The sequence below is a fragment of the Camelus dromedarius genome, chromosome 3, assembly GCF_036321535.1.
Source record: "Camelus dromedarius isolate mCamDro1 chromosome 3, mCamDro1.pat, whole genome shotgun sequence".
NCBI classification, from domain to species: Eukaryota; Metazoa; Chordata; class Mammalia; order Artiodactyla; family Camelidae; genus Camelus; species Camelus dromedarius.
The window spans coordinates 105268919-105286415 of record NC_087438.1 but is presented as its reverse complement, the minus strand read 5'-3'; the positions used below and the strand labels follow the sequence as shown (position 1 = coordinate 105286415).

General features: G+C 40.4%; 2 protein-coding genes across 2 annotated transcripts in view; both read right to left on the bottom strand.

Annotated features, from left to right (window-relative positions):
• Window positions 1–802: 802 nt before the first annotated feature.
• On the bottom strand, window positions 803–10634 carry GRPEL2 (GrpE like 2, mitochondrial). The gene is made up of 4 exons (XM_010989478.3): window positions 10537–10634; window positions 8026–8179; window positions 6975–7056; window positions 803–3620 (listed from the first exon to the last, which is right to left on the bottom strand). The coding sequence occupies exons 1-4, from the start codon at window positions 10611–10613 to the stop codon at window positions 3256–3258; spliced, it is 678 nt and encodes a 225-aa protein (XP_010987780.1). The 5' UTR covers window positions 10614–10634; the 3' UTR covers window positions 803–3255.
• A 3978-nt stretch (window positions 10635–14612) lies between these two features.
• Window positions 14613–17497, bottom strand: part of AFAP1L1 (actin filament associated protein 1 like 1) — a 57555-nt gene continuing 54670 nt past the window's right edge. The window contains exons 18-19 of the mRNA XM_031449317.2: window positions 16788–16916; window positions 14613–14960 (exon numbers count right to left, since the gene is read on the bottom strand). Of these exons, the coding sequence (XP_031305177.1) occupies window positions 14937–14960; window positions 16788–16916 (153 nt within the window). The 3' untranslated portion in view covers window positions 14613–14936. The remainder of the gene's footprint in view (window positions 14961–16787; window positions 16917–17497) is intronic.

Genomic DNA, 17497 nt, shown 5'->3' with positions numbered 1-17497 from the left:
GTTGAAAGGATGGTCAGAAATCCTGCAGTTCAAGTGAAATGATTAAAGCAGGTAAGACAATTAGAACCAAGAAGCAAACACAGGAAAGTAAGGCAATGCCAGAGAGGAAGGCAGAAGGAGGAAGAATTCAGATATAAGAAATACACAGATGTCAGATGGAAGCAAGCCAAGGAGGTAGAAGAACAGACAAGACTTCAACACCGAGGCAGGGTGTAGAATGCCTACACCGTGTCCACTGGGCTGAGCTGCTGTGAGATCTCAAGGTACGTCCACTGATCATCAACAAGGTGAGCCAGTAATCAATGGAATGACCATAACATGTCAATATACAATATGAATCTAGCAGACAGAGACATTAAGTGCGTGAACCACAGTTATTTCAATTAAGGTTTTATTAAAGTTGTTTCTGAAAATTACATTTCATCCTTAATTTCCATATTTGATTTTGCTTTAGTGTCTAAAACCTTACTTATCAAATCCTTTGCCATGAAAGAACACCATATAACTTTTATCAGTATCAAACTGAAGGATTCCATTATGGCAGTGAGGAAAATCCACAAAAGATTTGTATAATCCAAGTACTAAAACACCAAGATCCCTCTTCAAATGAGCCAAAGCTTCCTTACACATATTATCTGCAAGCCAATAATGTCTTTTCACTTTACCATCAATATGAATATAATTAAGAGCGCTGAAACAATTTTCTTGTTCCTCCAGTCACAAAACGTAGATTTCCTTCATTATGGTTAAAACAAACAAACACAAAAACAAGCTGAAAGGAAAATAAGTCCACTGTGATTGATTAGCTTATATAATTTTTTTTTTTTTTAAACAGTCAAGCACCACTTAACCAGTCTTCCCCTTTCCCTAGACTTTAGGCAACTATAACAACATAGGAAAAACAATGTGTATAATAAAAGCAATAAAAATAAATATATGAGGGCCTACTGTAATAGGCAATTTGCACATTTCATTTAATCCTCGAAATACTTTGAGAATTGTAACCATTTTACAAACAAGGAAGTAGGCTCAGAAGATTGAAGTGATTGAGCTGGGAATTATGTTCAAGTTGATGCCTGTATGTCTCGGCAATGCTGTGCTGGCTCCTGAAAGCCCTTCAACTTTTTGAGATTCACACTGTTATAGCTCCATCTTCTAAATTTATACTTTCAAGTCTGCAAAACTACTGAATAATAGAAGAACCTAAAATTATTCTCATTCAATCTACTTGCTAAGACAGGAAGTTGCAAGGAATATTAAAAAACTCTTCAAGTAATCAGACCATTCCACACCTAAACTTATGGTTATTCTAATTTATTGGTAATGATAGCTAGTAATCCAAGAACACATGGGTAGTTATAATTGGCTCATTTTCTTGTTACCATGTGTCAATCTCAAAGGAATGAAGGCAAAAAAATTCACAAATTCCTACTGTGAAAACTGAATGCTCATTAAATTTAGTCTGTCTTAGTGGAATGCCAAAAGAGGCTCTGGTTTTAAACTCTCACCACTAGTCTTTGTTTGCATCTTAGAAGCATGTATTTGTTTTTTTAAGTGTCTAAATCTGGTGAAAATGGTAGGACCCACTGGGGGATGGCTTTGTTGATACATGTCTGTGTGGTATGCTAGAACTATCTATGATGTCTAAGAGGATAGCTTTCACCACCCCATGGAATGGGGTCACAGAGTTCTAGCAGAGATGGATTTATTTTATGGGTAACTAACTTGTACCTAAACCTGGGCAATCTGGACACCTAACAACATTAATTGTCTGCTGGAGGAATTATTTGCATATTTATTACAGAACTGTTGAATCTTAAATGATTAAAGTTGATATCTAGTTGTTTCTTACTCAAGTTCTCACTGAAACTTAGTTTGTTATTTTTAGAGTTTTTTTTTCCTTTGAGTCCAGTCCTAAAAAGACCATGTTTTCACACTTCAGAAGAAGCTGAAAGGGCAAGATTAGATCATCATTAAGGCCGCTTCTAACATTAAAAAATCCATAATGACCTCCTTTCTACAGTCTGATATATCATTCATTTACTAACTCATTTATTGAATAAATCTTTTACAGAATACCATCTATAAGCAAGACTGAAATAAAAAATAAAGACATAGGCTCATTAACTCTAGGAGGTCAATACGTAAAAGGGGAGCTAGATGTTTACACATGTGACATGAGACAGATACAACAAAAACTAGAAAATAAAACTCATCAATGTAAGAGAGGTAGTGAATTGGGAGTGCCAAAAGACCCCCCAAAAACACACACAAAAGAACCCCCCAACCCAGCAAAACTAAATGAAATAAGAAATCATGGGAACGTAATATATTTTGTCCTGACACCTCCCCACATAATCTTATAAAGGGTCATAAGGTAAATCTGACAAAGTGGCAGAGAATTTAAGAGCTAGTAGAAAGAGAAGTTGTGAGTAAATTACCTGTACAGACTGATGTAGGTTATTAGCTATCGCTGCTGCCGCAATTTCCCTGAAATGATAATAAACCTACGGAGGCTGAAAATAATCTGAAGATAATTTAGCAAAGAAAGCACAAGGTTTCTTGGCCATACTTGCCTGAAAGGGACCTGGTATCTCAACTTCTTGATGCTCCCTGCCTTCCAAGTCTTGCCTGAGCCTTTAGCCTTGTACGTGGGATTTGAAAAGGGACAATGAGTGTGAATATGAAGCCTACCTGGCAGAACTACAAGGACAAAAGATGGCTAAAAGGAAAATAAAAAAGTGAAGTCCTGAAAAATCTCTGTGCATAAAAATCAACCCACATGGTCTAAATGCGTACAACTATAAAGCTTTATCATCTAAGTACCCAAATGTTGAACCAATCCCTACCATCTGCTTTTCCCACAAAACACAAGATCCTATACAATTTGTTTATAGGGACCATTAGGAAGGAACATTTAGTTGAAAATACACAAACATATACTCATTTCCACCTTTAGAAAGGATTTTGGGTTGAAAGTCATCAGAGTACCAATTTAAAAATAATTTTCTTAAACATATTTTGATAAGGCCACAGGAACACTTGTCACATTGTTCAAATGCCCAATGGCAAGACTTCTGATGAGACCAAACAGGTCACATTAAATCAATAGAGTATCTTAGAAATAAAGCCAATATGACTAAATCCAAAACAGATTACATGAAGTACCTCATGTACAATACAAACCTAGTTTAATAAATAAAAGAATCACAGGTGACTGCATGCTGGGAGAACACTCAGTTCCTCATGGCCCATTCATAGTCTCCTCTGAGACTCTACTGCCACTTCCACCTGGGCAAGTCTAATGGTGCGGCCATGAAGCTTGTAGCCGTCTTGCCTTACTAATGCCACGGTGCCAGGCTGCACCCCTACACCAGCTGGCACATGACAGATGAGTTCATGCTCATGAGGGTCATATTTGTCACCAATGGGTGTCATCTTCTCCAGGCCATGTTTGGCAAACACACTTTTCAGCTTTGCTTCTAAAAGTGACAACCCTCGGAAGATCTTCTCCAGAATGAGCTTCTGGTCCCCAGGCTCTGTTTCTTCAGAAATGCACTCTGTAGTCTTCTCCAAAATGTCTGCCACCTCTACCAAGTCCTTACAGAAGCTCTGAATGCCTACAGAGAGACCAGACACTCTTAATGTTTGTGAGGACATCACTCTGCTCTTGAGGGTAGAGTTTGGGGAAGGCCCAGAGAGATGGCTGGTATATTGGGTACCCCAGGAAATGGGAAGATTGCCACACAGGATTCTGGGATCATCATCAATGATTATTACTGCAACCCACTGACAAGCCAGCATTTCTCTTGGAAGAAATGTGACTAGGAAGCCTACCAGGAAATGGGGAAGATGGTTAGAACCCAGGGGCCAGGTAAGACTATATACAAAGGTTCAGAAAACTGTTCTTTAAAACTTGACTACTGTTATATGCTTCTTGTACTTTTGTTATTATTCACCTTTAGTAGTATGTTACACACATTTTGAAAATTCCTATCTCAGTTGTGCTAAGGCATGCATTTTCAATAGAAACAAGATATTAGTATTTCATTGATGGGGGAATAATAAAAGAATAGTTGACAAGACTAAGAGGAGACAAAGAGTGGTTTATTCTTGAGGATTAGCTAAATAGGAACAGGAAAGTAAGACACTCCATAGACAAGGTAAGTCTCTAAATGCCTGCTATGAAGTTTTCTATACCTGATGGAGACAGGCCACCTGACTTGTCTAATCTTTTTAGAATCACATAAACTTTATAAAAGTAAACTCATTTGTGGAAAAATCTTACTACTCCCAATGCTGCATCCTTGATTTTTCTCACAGATATGAGAAGGAATATCATCATTACAGATATCCATGGTAATACAAAAGTCCTGGATGGAGCTGATGGGGGGTAAAGGACTTTGTTGAATTAGCTTTAATCCAAGGACAGGTTCAAGGTCCTGTGCCAAAACAGGTAGCTTAAAAGAGATGATGACAGAGGAGACATTTTCTAGGTACATACTGCCTGGGTGGGAAGTAATGACTGACACAGAGGTAGAGATTCTACCTTTAACTTCTGGGTAACAGAAATCCACTCCAGTTTCTTGAGCAAAACAGGTGGAAAAGAATTTAAGTTATCTAACAATAACACATAATGACTGGGTGCTTGGGGCAGGACAGATGGGTGGGGTGAAAAGATGTCAGAAGAAATAGAGCAGAGCCAACTGAAGTAATCTTGGTATGATATGGTTGGAAGCTAGAGAGGAGGCAATGGAGAGGAAAGAGTGAAAGCAGCAGGCATTTCCTGGGAACCAGACTTGGTGTATTCAGAATTCCACAAAACACCTCCCCCATCACCATTAGGGATGGCAGCTGTATATATTAATGGCTGTTAGTAACATCAGCAGAAAAAGTGGAAGAGATTAAATAAAGGCTTGAAAAGTACACTGACAAAATTTAGAGAAAAGAATGATAAAGATCAATCAGGGACATCAAAGGCTTTCCCTGGCTATTCAGAGGAAGACAAATACTCTAATAGAATTTTGAAAGCTGTAAACTGCTGGGTTGATTTCTACACTGCCATGGTACAAGAGTCCTGGCTTTTAGTCAGTAAACTGGTAATAATCTGGGTAAACAGAAGCCTGGATTCTCTTGCCTATAGAGTGATTCTGTTTGTATTATTGTGTTACTTTAATAGATGGTTGGTGTTCACACCATTCCTTAGAGGGGATAAAGATCTCTGTGACCTGTTTAAGAGAAGGTGGGTAACTGAGACAAGACTATCCCTAGAAGGAGGATAGTCATCATGCTATACTCTGCATTAATTAAATAAAAATAAAAGCTTCCTACTTTTTTTCTAATTCCATGCTCACAGAACAATCTTTAAGTTTCTAAGTATTCCTCGCCACTAGGAGGAAATGACCCAAGCAAATAACTTATGTGGCATGTTTTGCTAGACATTTTTCTCTCTAAATTAATGAATTAGATTACCAAATTCTTTTGAATTTAGTTAATATGTGCTTGTTTCTAAGCACCTCATTAATTCTTGAGGAAACTGACATAATCCAGTTTCTAACGCATCAAAACTTGACTTCTGGTAAGTCAGCTCACTCTGCTCCCCTCAAGCAGGCAGGAAGTCTTCCCATTATCACAATTGGTCTATTTGCTACAAAAACTCCCTGTAGCTTAGAGGTCACCAAACTTTCTGTAAAAGTCCAGATAGTAAATATTTTAGGTTTTGTGGGATAAGAGGCAGAATTAAGCATCTTACGTAGGTGATTATTTAGCAAAAGAGAAAATCAATTTCCACAAATTTTTAATGATGAAATTCAGGACTGTATTTACTATATTTAACAGCTGGTAGGATTGGCCTGCAGGCTATAGTTTGCTAGCCCTGATAGTTGGAAATAGGAGACTAAAACATGGATGAAATAACAAGAACACAGTTTGGGGGCCAGTATTTAGCTATTTAGGAATACAACTTGGTGGTTAGTATTTACTCAAAGTCTTGAAAGATGAGTCTATAGCACTGAATGAAAAGCAGAAGGCTATGCCAAAGCACTGGAGTTGGACAGGGCAGGAACGAAGGGAATCCTGTGTACAAATACCAGATAAAACATAAAGAGGGAGTAGTGTGATAAAAGGAAAAGAATAACAGATTAGGGGTCAATGGACTCATGTCTACACACCTGTCACCAAATAACTTTTTCTAGCTCACCTATAAGAGGAGATTGGACTAGATAAAATCCAGAGGCCCCTCAAGCACTCCATCTTATGTGTAGTAAAAGTATACTGCTCCATATTAAATTATGAGTACAGCAAGTAATCACAGATTTGCCCTTTACCCTTGAATCCCTGTTACTTAACTAAGATTTTCATGAGCAAATTTGGAAAGAGATGTGGTGCACTTAGGAAAAAGTTTCTGAAAGACTTTGAAATGGACTAAAAAGATTACTCAGTGTCATCAGTGAAAAACAGATTTGATCTAGCACAGCCTTCAGGGTTATCTGATTCCGTGTGGTGTGAGCCTCTGAGTTGTAACTTAGCAAGTTGTAGAACACTGAGAGTATTCTCATCCATAGTTGTGAAAATTGTCTGTTGGAGACACAGGTGATTATTGCACTATGGATACAGACCAATTTTGCCTGAAGCAAAATTTCAGCATTTCTGACTGCTTACATGTTTGCTCTTTGAAATCTCCTGTGAACATTTCAATGATTTACTTGTTCATTAATGAGTTAAACAGAATTGCTTGTATAAGCACTAGAATATTAACTGTACAGGCTTGAAAATAAAGGCATGCATTATTTTAGCAAATGGTTCACTTGACAACATTCTCAATAAGCAGCACAGAAAGCCTCTGGGGATAGAGGAAGGGTAGGGTATGGATTAGTTAAGGACCCAGATGTGTTTTTGGCTAAGTTCAGTGTGCAGAACTGCTAGTAAAGTGCCCTTAAACTAAAAGGTGTTTTTATTATTAATAAATCTCTCACCAAATATCTTGGCATCTTCTACACATCTCTGGGTCCGCCTTCTTATATTTTCACCATCAGCTATAGCTCTCTGGTATCTCACCTGAGTATCAAAAGCAAAGTCAAAGTGATAAGAATAAAAATGCTTATTGGTGGAAAGGAACTTTTTGCTTACTTCACACATTTTACCCTTGTGATAGGTTTTTATTAAAAAAAAATTAGGAGTTATAGGAATCTTAGATCAGCTACTCTAAATTCTTAGTCAGAGCAAAACTCTTTTTATGACAGCCTTCATAGGCTGTCATTTAGCCCGCTAGTTTGAACACTAAACAACTGTTTTCAAGCTCATTATCCTGAGAAAAAGCTTTCTTTTTCACCATCAGCCAATACTCCATCTGCCAACTTTCTTTAGTTGAACTGAACTCTAGGACAACCAAGAGTAAGTTTTAAAAATGTGCCGTCTATTTGAAGGCAGTTATCTTAGCCTCTTTAGTCTTTTTCTCTTTCATTCTTACAATCTCTGGTTCCTTTAATTACTCTCATAAGACATGCTTTCCAACCTCCTTTCTCTTTTTGGGTGGTCTTGCTTTGGAATTACTCTAATTACTTATCTTCCTCAAAGTTTATCTGTCAGCCCAGTACGGCATAGTATCCCAGCTGTAGCCTGATTGGCAGAATACAATGATAAGTGAGATCACTCATTCAGCAAATATTTATTAAGTGTCTAGTACATGTCTACTACATGTACTTTCTTTGAAGCTACCAAAACATCAGATACCTAAGTACTGGAACACGGGAGGGAACTGCAGAGAAATGATCATCTGTAGTCAGTGATGTTTTTGAACTACTACAGATTATTTTGCCTAGTATACCTAGCAAGAGTGGAAGTGGGGTGAAGGGTAAGTAAAGAGCCAATTAGAGGAAACTCAATTTTAAAATCCGACATAAAAACTTTATGTAGATATTTAAACTGGAGGGAAGATGTGAAGATAATATAGATAATCTAAGCAGATAATAGAAAACATAATATATATTATAGAATATATGAACAGATAATGTAAAATTCACTCACTGTTAAATCCTGGACTTCCTTCTCCAGTTTAACAGCTTTTAGCTTTAAGGCTCGTTCTGCAAGAGAGGGCCCAAGCTCATCAGGAGGGTCCTCAGAATTGCAGTCCTCACCAGCAGTTCTCTGGGTAGCAGTGCTGAAAGGATGCAGCCACCCCCTAAAGTGGGAGAGAGGTGGTACATTATGAAGAAATGCCATCACAGACAGCTAAAGTTACAACAAAGTTCAAAGTCTGCAGTGTTTCCCAGACTGACTCTCTCTAGTCAAAGTGCTTTCAGTCACAGAAACAATACAAACACTTACAATGTGCTTGCTGGATGCAAGACATAGTTGTCAGGGTTTTTCTTAAATCATCCTTTCATCTCACAAAGTGTGAGGTAAATACTATTATCATCCCTATATTATAGATGAGAAAACCGAAGCTCAGAGAGGCTTCTGATTTGCCTAAGATCACAGAGCTCGTATTCTGTTGAACCAGGATACTGAAAATTAGGCAGTAGAAATAGCCAAAAGTGGGGACACAAAAGTCAACAAGAGAAAACCAAATTCTAATACTTAGAACCAGCAGGGCAACATCAGAAGCAGGAAATCAAACACAAAGCCAAACAGTTCAGGTTCACTCCTTCATTTTATAGATGAGGAAATTGATTCCAGTAAACGTACCTTATCATATCAAACTGAAGTTAGGCCTAGAATTCTGAAGCTTTTCTGACCCACAAATTCTAAGTAAAAGTAAGGCTTTTATGGAAAAGAATCTGTGCTAAGAGAAAATGAGTTGGGAACTCACCTATATGTAAAATTAAGTCAATTAAATACTTATAAAACACTGTATGTTGTGGACTGTGAACTATAAACAGGTGAATGAAATAGATCTTTGCATTCAATTAGTTTGTAATCTAGAGTTTTGTACAGCTAAAATGTTTGACACACAGTTCAGTTTATATAAAAAATTTAGAGTAGGGGCTAGCTGTAGATCTTGGATTGTAGCAGTCAATCAAGGAAGTTTCTGTTACATCCCCATGATCCTTATTTTTGAAGTAAAACCATCAAGAAAATCTGTGAATGCGAAAGGTCTTTAAAACAAATAGTTTATTTATGTAAACTGGCATATACTGAAGAGTGGTCACTGAGGTGAAATCTAAGCAAAGGCTTAAAGTGGATAAAGGAGTTTATTTCAAGAAAATGAAGAGGAACAGTCACTATAAGTGTGTGGGGAAGAGGACTTTTATCTTCTAGGCCAATCTTGAATTCAGCTATTATGATCTGGTGTCAGATTACATATGATTACAAATTTTTAGTTCAGAAAATATGGTCACCATAGATCGGGGGCACATCACACAGGGTGAAATAGATCCTTCCTCCTAAATTCCTTAACAAATTACATTTATCCAACTGAAAGTAGGTCACAATATCCTCACCCTCAGCTGAAAGGGAAAATGGCCAGAGCCAAAGTCGTGAAAAAGAAGGGAGTTGTGGCAGATCCTCTCAACTCCTAGTGCTTCAGAATTGGAGGGAGGGGAAATTTTGTTAGAAGGAAACATTTTTCTTTTATCTCTTCCCTACACCACAAACTGCCAAAAAGACCTTAAGGAAAAAAAAAAGAAAAAGAAAAAAAGCTTGAAATCCTGACTTCACCCTCTCAACCAGATGATGGGGGTGGGGAACTGAGTTAGGTGTGTTAAGATACAAAGGTGACAAACAGTTACGCAAAGTGCCCGGATTTCACCACAGTTTAATTTACTTTTCATAAATCCAACCTTACCAATCCCCCACTCAGCAATTTTTATTCTTTCAGATAAAGAAACTGTCAACGGGGAATCGTCCCTGAGAATAATTAATATTGGTCACTAATTAAAAGGACCAATTCTAGAACCCTGACTGGTTTCCAGTCTGGGTTCCACCACTTCCCAAGTATTTAAGTTTGGAGAAGTTACTCAACTTTTGTAAACCTCAGCTGCCTCAATTAAACGGGGAAATAAAAAGAACTACCCATAGTCTACAATCAGCATGATAAGTGATCAATAAAAGCTGCCGCAATCGAATAAAAGCAGCAACCGGAACTTCACAGACTCCCAAAGGCAGGTGGAAGGGCCGTTTGGAGAGAGGCCAAGTCCAATGCCCTCTTTTTACCGATAGGTAAAATCAAGCCCAGATAGTGGGGAAAGGACGGGCCAAAGATCATGCAGGGTATTGGGGGAAAAAATCCCAATTCACCAGGCACCAAAGCTGGAGAGAAGGGGGCGGGGAAGGTACACTCCCAACTCAATCAACGCTCGGGCTGAAGAAGAGGTCCCACCTCCGAGGGCGTGACCTCGGATCTTCCCACCTTCCTCGGCCTGGCAAGGAGGCGCGGCTGTGGACCTCAGTTTCCCGCTCCGTAAGATGGGGCCGTGAGCGCCCGGTTGTCGCGGCTAAGAGGCTTGGTGGGTCCTCTCGCCCTCCAGTCTACAATCGCCCCTCTGGCTCGCTGGTCCCGTATCGTCCTCACATCCCCAACCCCATGGCCTTGCTCACCTGCCGTCACATGCAGCACTCGAGGCCAGGAGGGGTTGCATCCGCCGCCGGACCGCCCACAGGAGCCGCGCGGCCATGTTCCCCACCTCGGCCCACGGAGACAGCGCACGCGCACTCGCTTCAAGTGACGAGCTACGCGCCCTTCAAAAACCACGTTTCCCGGTAGCCTTCGCGGGCGTTTCTCTCTCACCGCCCCGGAAGGGAATACCACACTTCCGGTTGCCCTTGCTCTCTGCGCGGTTCCCCATCCGGACTTCCCGATGTAACTCAGCTCTTCCGGTCCTCTGCGTGTTTGGCGCGTAAGGTGGGTTCCTGTTGAAAGGACGTACGCTCCGTCCTAGACGCGGAATCCGCCGCAAAACGGATAGCATCTGTGCCCTCATGGAGCTTACGTGAAGTTATGCACAACAAACAAATGCAAACGCGGTATAAAGTCAAAATATGACCGGTGTTTAAAGGTGAGGGGCATAGTACTGCGGAAGCCTAGAATACGGTGCGGCCGAGTGTGGGTAGTTTTCCCAAAGGAAATAATATTTGAACTGAAAGCTGAGTAAAGTAGGTGTAAAGAGGACGCAAGTGGTTCAGGTAGAGGGAAACAGTATTTGCAAAGTCGGGACGGAAAGTATTGCGGTTAAGGAGCTGAAATACTGGAGGCAGGGGAGAGGCAACACTAGAAGGTGGTTAGGCAGGGTCAGTTCACGTGAGGAGTTAAAAACATCGAAGCCCAACCCTCTTCTCTCCCATCACTCTTCCTGGCTTTTCCCCTCCAATTCCCTCTTTTTTTCTGACTATGTTTTAAAATGCTGTGTATTTTCTTATTTTCCCTCACATGTAAACTCCATTAGGGCAGAGATTTTTTTTTTTTTTTTGGTCTCTTCGCACTAAATGAACAGTGCCCTAATGTGGTTGCTAAATTTTTTTTTTTTTTGTTAAATGAACTTGGAGTCGTATTCTGATTGCAATGGAAACGTGTTACAAAACCTTTACATGTTTAAGGAATTACTTTGCTGTATGGAGGAGATTGTTGGGTCGAAGAAAAGGGGTAGGGAGACAAGCTATTGGACTAGTCCATTGCAAGGAAGGGCTGTATTCTGTCCTGGGGTCACCTCGACAGAGAAACCTTTGTAACCACCCTTTTTAAAGAATATACTATTTTAGGTTTGTTCAGCACATTTTCCTTTCCCTCTTAGTATTTTATTTTTTGCTTCCTTTTTGTTTGTTCTCCCAACTAGTGTATGAACTTGGATTAGGGTGTCTTGTTCACAGCTGTGATTTCTGACATCTCGAACAAAAGGTTTACATAGTAGGTGCTAAAATGTTTGTGGAGTGAATTAATGAAGTTGGATGGTGTCAGTGGAGATAGGAAAAAGTGGCTGGATTTTAGAGAGGCATAGTAGGGAAAGTAGACAGGATGTGAGGATGGACTGGTAATTGGGGTTGAGGGCACATGGAGTTGCCAGACTACTTACTAAATAGTCCCTAATATCAAAAAAAGTTTTTTAAGGGATGGGAGGTGTGCTTTCATCATTCTGAATCTTCACCATAACGTGGCTTACTTGTAGTATAGCTATTTGGGTCAGATGTTCTCTCTGCTTGTCTGTGAGTTCCATGAGGGCAGAGCTGGAGGCTTTTGCATCTTTATATTCTGTCCAGGGCCCAGCTCACATGTGTTGTAACCAACACCTTATGTTTCTTTTTGGCTTTAGGAGAAGAGTAACATGGTTTAAGGAGGAATTATGATTCTCTTTTACATATGAGAAAACTAAGGGTCAGAGAGGTTGGTGAACCTGCTCAAGGATCCCCACTGAGGATCCGATGATACTAGAAATCTGATAGTCTGAACACTTGGCAGTGCTGGAGAGGATGGAGTTTCAAGCCCAGCTGAGACCCATGAGCCTGAAAACTTTGAAAAAACAATCAAACCGTGCTTTTGCCATTTTGCTTACACTTCTCTTAGCTAACTTAACAGCAGATGTGCTGCATATATGCATCCATTCATTCATCTATTAAGTGCATGTGTGCTTCTGAATGCTGCAGAGCAAGGGGAGAGGGGAGACATGAATAAAATAGAACCTTGGAACTAAGGAGGGGGGCTATAGGGTCAGATTTCATGTGTTCAAGTGCCAGCCCCACCATTTCCTAACTGGGCTTTGGCAAGCTACTTAACCTCTTTGGGCTTCCATTTCCTGAACTGTGAAAACTGGGGTAAGAGAACCTAACTCACAGGGTTTTGGGAAGACTAAAGGGATAATACCTGCAAAAGTGGTGAGTTAGCCCCTGGATCACCTATATAATTTAGAGGGCAAAAGGAAAATGTGGAGCCCCTTGTTCAAGATTACTCGGAGGGTAACAGCAGAGCATTAAACTAAGCATAGGGCCCTGCTAAGTGCGGAACCCTGCATGACTGCACACGTGGCATGCCTGTGAAGCCGGCCCTGGCTAACACAGTGCCTGATGCATGTTGAGTGCTTAGTAAATGTTAATTTTTAATTTCTAAGAGTCCCCGCTCTCAAAGAATCCAAAATCTATTGATGGGAAAGGACATTTCACCTCAAAATAGTTGCATGAGAAAGAATGTGACACACACTGAGGATGCAATCAGATTGCTGGTTACCATTACAGGATCCACATTTTAAGAAAACACTGACAATCCAGATTATGTAAGCTCCTTTGTCACTGAAAACACTCAGGTGGAATCTGGATGAAAGCTGTCAGTTACAGATTGGTTGCCTTTTAGCTTTTGGTGGTTGTAATAACTATGTAAAAGTCATTTCTTCAGTGGAAGGAACAGAATTTTGAGTCAGTCATTTCTTATCTAGCTAATAAGAAGAAACTCTATTGGCTGAACGTTTCCTATTTCTCAGACATTGTGCAAGATGCTTCCAATGTATTGTCTCATTGAATTCCCCCTGTAGTCTTGGGAGAAAAGTACAATTGTTAACCTAGTTTTCACAAGTAAGGAAAACAAGAATCAGAGAAGTCAAACGACTTTCCCAAAGTCACAGCTGGTTAAGTAGAAGAGGCAGGGCTCAAACAGCCATGCGTGGATCCGGGCTTATCAGCCCTAAACCTTATGCTCTGCCACTGGCAGCTGGGTGCTTTTGGTCAGGTTATGCTACTTGCTCTGATCTCCAACTACCTCAGAGGGCGATAAAGTTTGAGTGAGGCTCAAGTATGTATAGCCATAGGTAAATAAAGTATGTGAAGCCTCTAGCAGAGTGTCCAGAGGTTATGCTGGGATTTCCATTCTCTCTTCCTGAGCTAACCTCTGAACTCAAGAGTTAAGTGGTTTTATCTTTACTGGGGGGAAAGGTGATAAAGACCTATAAAGTGCCTACAGTGTTGAGAAAGCAGTGAGTAGTAAGGAGACTACCTGGGACTTGAGGTCCTTGTTCCCCTGTAAAAATACCAAGTGTTTGTAAAAGGCTTAGCACCCTTGTGGCAGAAATGAGACACCATCCTCTGTCATAGTTTTTCTTGATAGCAGGTATGGAAAGGCAGACTGGTGGGCCTTCAAGTGTAAGATAAGGTTTAGACCTAAATAAAGGGTGTCACCTGGGTTTCTAACCATAGCTTCTTGAGCCTGAGTGCCATATAAATTAAGTAAGGGGCCTGATTGACAGCAAATGACCCTACCCTACAATGCCTGTAGCATCCTGTGGACATTAGAAATCCATACTCCTGTCACTTAGTGCCACTGTGAGCTTAAATTATGTCAGCTACTGAACCTCTCTGCCTAATTAACCTCTTTTTGCCAGATCTCTGACTTGAAAACATCCAAATCTGGGATTCTGGATTCTGTATCATGAGGATTCTGTAATCATGAAGAATGATTGTAGGATATACATGATCTCTGTAGTTTTTGTTCATTTTTATGCAGGAGATAATTCTATTGATTTTTTTTATCCTATTTATCTTGCCCAGAGGTTATCAGTAATGCCCAACATGAATCCATTTGGCACAAGTGTGATTGGATAATCAAGTCTTGTCTCTTTACACTGCACCACTGATGCCTCAGCTCTGCCCTCCTTTGCCCTAAGGACTGGGAATGGGATGCTGAGAATGGGATGGAATGGCTTATTCACATGTGCTTTCATTTCTTCTTCAGAAAGGAAGGCAAAGACATTTAACAAAACCTTTACAACTGTGCAGATTTCTGTCTTCCTCCACCCCCTTTTCCACCTTCCATAAAGTTACAAGGTTGCCCTCCATTTCCCACTTCTCTTCTACTTCTTCCCTCCCCATGTCCCCTATAATCATGCAGACGATAAAGGCTGGTCTTTTGGGTGCCCCAGAGGGTGTGGGCTATTTCCAGTCTTCCGAAGTCTCCTTGTGAAAAAGCATTTCTCTCTTGAATGGACAAGGTGATATTTCCTTTGGATGAAATCCTCATCTTCTTTCTAGGTCTTCTTCATTTCCCATTCCTGAAGTAGAGAAAGACAGAAAAAAATCAGTCTGTTGAATATTCTACTGTGACTTGTAGGATAAAACCATTCCACTGCACCTAATTATTTAAAGATCTCCATGGCCAGATTAGAGAGTCATAGGTCCTAATCTACTCTCATTCTTTGGCCTCAGGTAAGCCATACCTCCACACTGGGTCTCACCTCTAAGGGGACTCAAACACCACAGTTTGTCTTTTTCAAACAAGGAAACTGAGGTCCAGAAGGAGCTGGGGAGGGGAGACCACATCAGTGCTATTCCCCAGCACTGTGACTGGTGTAGGAGGCTGATAGGAGAGAAGGCAAGGCAGTTTAACAATAAGGGTGAGGACAGGCTGCTCACAGGGCCCTGTTCCTTCTGGGGTCATCTAGGAGTTCACCTGAGATGAACAATGAAGTCATGGCCAACAGTGAATGGCTTTTTACTCATATACAATCTATGGTGTTTCCAGCCAGCCCCAGAGGGGATAGTATGAACCGGGTTAGAAGGTGATGTTTAGAAAATTCTTGGTGGGAGAATTCTCCAGTCCCAACCTGTGCCTCTTGAGTCTTCACCATCTAGACTGTAGTTGCTCAGGGAAGTGACCTAAGTCATCCTTTCTTTTCCTCATCCTCCACATCCTCATCAGCAAATCCTTCAGCTCTACCTCCAAAGCCAGCTATTTCCTATCACCTCTACTAAACCTTTCTAATCTCTTACCAAGATTACTGCTTCTTACTGGTCTCTCATATTCCCTTATCATTCTCAGCATAGCCAGGATGGTCCTTTAAAAATGTAATTCATGACCAAAAATTCCTTGGTCAAAACTTGCCATTGACCTTCCATTATGTTAGAACAAAATCCAAAGGTCTTCCAATGGCCTACAAGGATCAAGGAGAAGCAAACTACGGTTCATGGGCCATATCTGTCCTGCTACATGTTTTTGTGTGACCTGTCAGCTAAGAACAGTTTTTAGATTTTTAAATATTTGGAAAAATAATAATTTTTCACAACACCTGAAATTTATATGAAATTTAAGTCTCACTGTCCATAAACAAAGTTTTATTGGGATACAGCCATGTTCATCATTCATTTACATATTGCCTATGGCTACTTTCCTGCTCTGATGGCCAGGCTGAGTCATTGTGAAAGAGACCATGTGTTCCACAGTGCCTCAAATAGTTACTATCTGACTCTTTTCAGAAAAAGTTTGCCAGTGTCTGATCTGATCTAGATGATCTGGTCTTGGGCCAGTTACTTCTCTAGTCTCATATCCTAATGCTCAGGTATTTGTATTTTTAGGTCCACACTTTCTTATCTGCAATTCTGAAATGCAAAGAGCTCTGAAACCAAAATTTTTCTCAAGTGTTTTGGCACATACTCATTTGGTGACAGAACCTGACCTGAACTGATAGGAGGCTGTTTGTAATCTATTTCTTCCACATGGTGTGAATATTCACGTCTTGCTGTAGAATTATTAACGTGTTCACTTACAGGGTACCTCCTGAGAATTTGGGGTTTTTCATCATATATAGCATATGCACCATATTGTCTCTCTGAAATTCGAGAAGCTGTGAAACACTGCTGGCCCCAAGTGTCTGCAGGCTCAGAAACCAGAACTTGTTAGAACTATGTGTTAAGAAAAAGTAAACAGGTTCTAAATGAGATTTGAGCAAATCGTCTCTGAGCAAAGTTTGTGAGTTTTACTATTTGGATATATTGGCATTTCTCTGCCTTTCTCACTAGCTGATTTTTTGGTTCTTGGTGAGGTTCCATAGAAGGCAGGCTGCCAGATCTCTGAATTTTGATAAGCTTAGCTTTCGGGGTACCTTGGCTTTTTGTAGCACCCTTCCTTGGTTGGAGGTTACAATGGATGGGCTTCTCTTCCGCAGCTCAGAAACACAATTGACAGGGAGAGGTTGCTCTGGGGCGTTGTTCTGGGGTTTATTTGCAGTTTCCTGTTGATGATAAGAATAGTTACATAGGTGAGGTCTAGTGCTGGCTACTTACACTCAGCCTGCCCGCAAAAGAATGTAAGTAGAAGGTACTATGCAAACATTCTGGCATCAAACGGGTGGAAGATACCTGAGGGCCTTGGAATAAAGATAATGACAAAAATTACTAAAATTAAAGTTATTGAACACTCATTATACACCAAGCACTGCATAGATTAGCTAATTTAGCCTTTTGAAGCCTATAAAGCAGGTGCTATTGTTAGTCATCCTATTTTACAGATAAGGAAAATGAGATCAGGTCACTGCTCAAGGCCATACAGTTGGTGAGTGGGAAAGCTGGGATTCAAAACCCACAGTCCTGTCTCTTAACTTCTCTCCTATATTCCTTTGCATTTTCTACACTGCCTTTACCCCCTGTATTTTCCCAGTGTTTGCTTAGTACCTTACTGGATGTAATTCCTTTAGTGACATACTTAGAGTTAAGCCTGCAGAGAATTTAGAGAAGACTATTTGTCTCCAAAAGCCATCATAAGGATCAAAAGTGGAGGGAAAAGCCTGGAATGTGAATATCGGGGCATACTGGT